This window comes from Palaemon carinicauda, chromosome 8 (genome assembly GCF_036898095.1).
Source record: "Palaemon carinicauda isolate YSFRI2023 chromosome 8, ASM3689809v2, whole genome shotgun sequence".
Classification (NCBI taxonomy): Eukaryota; Metazoa; Arthropoda; class Malacostraca; order Decapoda; family Palaemonidae; genus Palaemon; species Palaemon carinicauda.
Genome location: NC_090732.1, coordinates 118,012,395 through 118,018,591, shown reverse-complemented (window position 1 = coordinate 118,018,591; position 6,197 = coordinate 118,012,395). Strand labels below are relative to the sequence as shown.

Here is a 6,197-nt window from a genome sequence, read left to right as displayed (position 1 = left end):
CTAATCAACCAAGAGATCAGGCAGTCTTTAGAGGTAGGTATTCAACGACTGACCATATGCGTGTAATTACTAGCTGATTGAAAAAGCTTTTGATTCTGTAAAATCCTCAGCAGTCATGAAACTCTTCAAAAAAACGAGGAGTAGAAGAGTCTTATGTTAGAACACTTGAAGATATCTATACAGGAAGTACAGCAATCCTAAAACTACATAAAGATATTGAAAAAATTTCGATTGAGAAAGGAGTTAGACAGGGAGACCCATCAGTCGTGAATTAATCACAGCATGCCTAGAAGAATTTTTTTTTTTTTTTTATGAATTTAGATTGGGAAAATATAGGAATTGATATTAATGGGGAATACCTTAACTTTAGTTTTGTATATGATTTAGTTATGATTAGTGAATCATAGGAGGAATTACAAAAGATGATAGAAGATTTGAATAGAGAAAGCAGAAATGCGGGTTTGAAAATAAATAAGAATAAAACTAACATAATGTTCAATGTAGATGCAGCGATACAACAAATAAGAGCTTTGGACGAACCTCTAGAGATTTTTAATGAATATACGTACTTAGGACAGACAGGAAGTGTTTCCCCAGGACACTAGACCGAAATTAAAAGAAGGAAAGTCATGGGATGAAGAGCATTCGGTAAACAAAATGAGATTATAAAATGTAAAATGCCACTTTCGCTAAAAAGAAAAGTATTCAATGAGATGGTGCTACCAGTATTAACTTATGCATCAGAAACTTGGAGCCTTACTAAATCTTTAGAACATAAGCTAGTTACAACTCAAAGAGCTACGGAAAGAATAATGATGGGAATATCTATAAAAGATAGAAAAAGAGCAGCGTGGATACGAGAGCAAACTTAAGTAGAGGATATTCTAACATGTAAGGCAAATAAATGGACATGGGAAGGACATATAATGATAATGACAGACACCAGATGGATATTAACATTAATAGATTGGGTCCCTAGAGAAAGTAAAAGAAGTAGGGGAATGAAGAGAAGACGATGCATTGACGAACTAAGAAAGTATACTGGTGTTGACTGGCATAGAAAGACCATAAACAGACGCAAGTGGAAGGATATGTTCTGAGGCCTTTGTCCTGCAGTGGACTAGTGATATTTGATGGTAATATATATATATATATATATATATATATATATATATATATATATATATATATATATATATATATATATATATATAATTTTCATGTGTATATAAATAATGTGTGTGCCTACTTACGTAAAACTCACTGTAACACGTGATTTTATCATGCAAGAAATCGGTTAGGATTTACCAAGTATTTTAATTTTTCCTAGTAGTTTTTGCACATTTCTCTATATGTATTATGTATGTATGAGCATACCGATTTTTGTGTACATACTTGCGTTCACGCAAAAACATACTTGGTATAGGCTAAGTGGTTTTGATACGAAATTGCGATCTGCAGGAAATGGCTATATACCTTTGTCACAAATGTTTCAATGCAAAAAAAAAAAAAAAAAAAAAAAAAAAAAAAAAAAAAAAAGTGTCAAGGTAGGAAAGTCCAGAGGGTAAAATGTGGAAGTATCAGTAAGTGCCAGATCACTTTTTCTTCTTTGTCACACGAAGCGATGACTAACTTAGCAATATGTAGTAATGAAGTAGTTGAGTTTTATGACTAACCTTTTCTGTTAATTGCCCCGTGTAATTGATACTTCCTCCTGCCTTTTGCCGGAATTCTTCGGTGTTTAGTTTTTGTGAGTGGTGGGTGTCTGATTTTTTTTTTTATCATTTATTTCAGTTTGGATTCGTTTGCTGGTTTTTTTTTTCCACCAGGTTTTAAAGATTGTTTCCAGGCACTTCTTTTGAGATGGATTCCAAGTTTGTTTTAGCAGAGGCTTGGCGAGTTTGTTCTTTGTTTATAGCCACATCAGGACCCACTGGTCCTGGGCCATATATGTAGGGATGTTGTAATGTTTTGTTGTTTTCAAAGTATAGGGTAATTGTTCTCTAGTTTTGGTATCCATAAAAATGATAGCTGTTTTTTTTTTTTTTATCACCTGTTCAGTTAGGGTTTTTGGTGTACTGGTTTCGTTACCTATACACTATAAAAAGCTATATGTTATTGTTATCATAAATAAGTATGCGTTTTGCTTGCAAAACTTACCACTTGACTATACTGTAAGTAGACAAGTGATGTATTTTTTTATTTTCGGTATATAAACTTATAATATTGTTTTTTATGGCTGATTTCTGAAAGATGTATTTCATAGAGACCTTTGTTTTGGTGTTAGTATAGTGATTTTATTGAATTTTTGTCGCTATTTTGATAGGCATACTAACTGTATTTATATAGAAGAGGTCAAGTTTTGTGGAGTGTCTGGAATAAGATAAAAATTATTACCTCAGACTGAAATGTATTACCAATCCGATGAACCTTAGCTGGAAATGTTTTAAATAAAAATTGACAATGAAAATACGTGTTTAGATAAAGATAGATGTGCCGTATCTTTATATTCTAGCTTTTCTTTCTTGTTTGCCACAAAAAGGAGTAAAACAGACTGTACATACGATTGTAAATCACATTGCTTTTTAAAACTGACCCAGTGGTTAAGGGTTGCTGAAATTTAGCTGTACAGTACGAGAAAGATCATACTTATACCGTGTATATATGTCTGTAGTTTTTGGTGTGTATGTATGTATGTATGTATGTATGTATATATATATGTATATATATATATATATATATATATATATATATATATATATATATGTGTGTGTGTGTGTGTGTGTGTGTGTGTGTGTGTGTGCGTGCGTATATACATACATACATATATATATATATATATATATATATATATATATATATATATATATATATTATATATATATATATATATGTGTGTGTGCGTGTGTGTGTGTGTATGTATATGTTTGTATGTATGGATGTATGTATGTATGTATGTATTAATCTAAATGATTGTGGAAGGTTTTGTTGTTTACGGCATCAAGAATGATTATCATTAGCATCGTTACTAAATGTCAGATTAATTTTCATGGATTATTGGAACATATAACCAAAATATTATGCATAGAAACTAATCCAAACGCTACCTTGCGGTAAAGAAAATTAGGATTCATTTTTTTTTAATAATCAAAAGAGAATTCGAATGATAAATAGAATTGTGTTAAAACTGTTTATGGAGATATTAAGCATGAAGATATTAGATTTTTTTTGGGTATCGGAATTACTGCTATTAATAATTAGTTTGAGATTTGCTGAAATCCACAAAGATGACAGGGAGACTTTAGTACTTCAATTGGTAGGTTTGGAAAAAAAAAAAAATGGTTCATTGTCGAATATGACGAAAAAAAGGTGTAAGGTAACTTTTCTTTTTCTAAAGTCTACCTTTTTTATGATTTGTAATATGGACTATCAATCGGTTTCAGAATGTTGATAAGTAACGTTGCCTCTTTTGTTACGAATTTGATTGATCTAATGAATTATTTGACCATAATATCTTCCCTATTGTCGGATTTAATTTCAATGTTCTTATTCTTTTAGTGACATATATTCACTGTAATTTGCTTTCAGGTTTTCATTTGCATTTTTCACATTATGATAGTTGTCATAAATTTTAGTCTTGTTTAATGTTAAAGACACCATAAAAAACTGTTCCTTTTAATACTGTTCATAAAAAGTATGAATACTCTTTTAACTACGGTAGGTACAGTATCTTTCAGTTAATGGATTATAAAATTATTTTTATTACTTGATGAAAAAAAGAGATTCTAATTAATTCTTTTAATTCATGGTCGGTTAACTGAAACGGGGTTTTTTATTACAGTAGTAATGGAAGAATGGTAAATCATCTACTGTGTATCAAAGTAAAATGTCAAGGTAATCACACAAATATTCCTTCACTTGCACCAAAGAATTATTACCTGAGTAAAGTAAAAGAAATGTATTTATTTGGCTCGTGATTTTTATATCTTGATTATTTATATAGTTTACATATTAATAGAGGTTAATCAAAGACCTTTCGTATAGTCTATGACGCTAACCTCTAAACGGACCTATTCTTATTCCAGCCATCTTTCATGCAGTCAAAGTTCGAAGACCCATTAAGCCACCTCTTCCAACATCATGTGTTTTTTAAGATTTTCACAGATATCAAAGTTAAAAAACATAAACGCTTTTATTGATAATAATTTCCTTCTTTATAATTCATGCAACAAACTTATTTCAATTCCTTCGTTTTCTTGTTCAGTTTTAACGGTTTTTGTTATTTGATGATTCCTTTTCCTTTATCTTTTCCGGAAGAATTTGAGACTTATAGGTAAGGCCTACGTTTGCTAAATGAACCTTTGTAGCAATCCCAATATTAAAAAGCTTGAGTAAATATCTTTGTAAGGTTGTTAAAGCTTTTAAGGATTCAAATGAATAATAACTGAAGAACTTTTTATTGTGATAATTTGATAATCAAGTTATTGCAAGCTATAGCCAAGAGGTGTAATGGAGGAAAGGTGTTAGGAGAAAACGTATGAATGACATCGGAAAAATATTGATTGGTGTGCAAATGGAAGATAAATAAAAAGATTTATGAATAAGATAACGAGCCCCTAGATAAAGGTTTGGGGGAAAGGTCAAGGCTTTTGATGTATGTAATTAAATAATCATTAGAATTCCCTTGGAGTTGAAAGTTGGAATTAAAAATGGCCTTCATATACCCAGTGCTAAGGAAAAAATGAAATTGATGTAAGTATGATATGGATTGGTTGAAGAAGTGATGCTATAGATAAGAATTCGGGAGTGATCCTTAGTTAATTGTGTTGAGAGTGCTTCGTATAGAAAGTTTCTAGACAGCCAGTGATGAGTTTGGAGTTGAGAGGAAAAGTAGTTGTATTACCATCCTTCCTCAATATTATTTATTCATGTAAAAAATCAGAGGAATTGAGTGAAAAGTGGGAGAAGTTAGTGTAGAATGACGTTGGTGATGGCATGTAGCAGCATGAATGTGTGTGTAGTATATTTTGCTAATTGATAATATTGAGTGATACTAATGATATGAGGGTAATATATACCCAGAAGGCAACATTTAATTATGATATTTAGGAGCAAATATCATAGATGTGGAAAATATGAAGGGAATGAGACGCTATGAATGTTTAGCTTGGGCTTATAGCATCCAGCTTTTCCAAATACGGTTATATCTTTGCAAGTAATAATAATAATAATAATAATAATAATAATAATAATAATAATAATAATAATAATAATAATAATAATAATAATAATAATAATAATAATAATAATAATAATAATAATAATAATAATAAAGATATCCCTTAACACACGAACCAATAACGCTGAGAAAAAAAAAAATACGCTCTCTTCAAGGTGAGCGTGTTGGTATGGTAAAAAAAAGCTGGGATCAAGTAAAATATATTATCTGCTTATTATTTATAGAATAGGAAACCGTGGAATTAATGATTTGAGTTGACAGGGTCAACCTATTTGAAGATATAAATATGTGTTTTGAGGTGGTTATATGCAGAGGCTGAAAGAGAATAGTTTGTAGAATTGCATAATTAGGCAAACAATATATTTTAAGGAAGGAGTCAAAAATGCAAAATTGGAAAACAAATGGAGGGAGGAGCTAAGAGAGACGTGAAGAGAATTAGGAAGGCATGATATCCAGGAAACCCCTGAGAATTGGCAGAATATATTGTAGTAGTAAGTGGAGCCGAATTTTAAGGAAGTTGGCATTTCTACTTATGTGGCTTATTTGTTCTATACGAAGAGTTTGTGAGGTAGGGAAGGTTTTTTATTGTTATTTTATTCATTACAAACCTGTTTTTCCGTTGTGTTTCAACAGCTACGAAATTAATGATAATTTAAGTGAAAATCCTCCATAGAGAGTTGAAATATACTTTTGTTTTGCATGTGTAGCTGTAATAAACTATTTTTCATTAAAAGAAAAAGTATGATTTAAAGTTTTATTAAAGAATTCAAGATTTAAAGGTTAAAGAATTTAGGATTACAGAAAATAAACGATGAAAGCTATCATGCTTGGGACTCCTTTGCATTGAGCATAAGAAACTGGTGTAGATATGTATAAAGTCATATCTGTATGCAAAAAGAGCAGAACTCATAAAATTCGCAAATGCTTCAGGAAAATTGAGTTGTTAAACTGTTTGACT

At 30.6% G+C, this 6,197-nt stretch overlaps 1 protein-coding gene across 2 annotated transcripts in view; it reads left to right on the top strand.

Annotated features, from left to right (window-relative positions):
* LOC137644954 (uncharacterized) overlaps positions 1-4,224 on the top strand; it is a 376,735-nt gene extending 372,511 nt beyond the window's left edge. For both annotated transcript variants that reach the window (XR_011045240.1, XM_068377830.1), the window contains one exon: positions 4,086-4,224. Coding sequence is in view for 1 of the 2 variants with exons in the window: in XM_068377830.1 (XP_068233931.1) it covers positions 4,086-4,153 (68 nt within the window). In the remaining variant the exon portion in view is untranslated. The remainder of the gene's footprint in view (positions 1-4,085) is intronic.
* Positions 4,225-6,197: the final 1,973 nt, after the last annotated feature.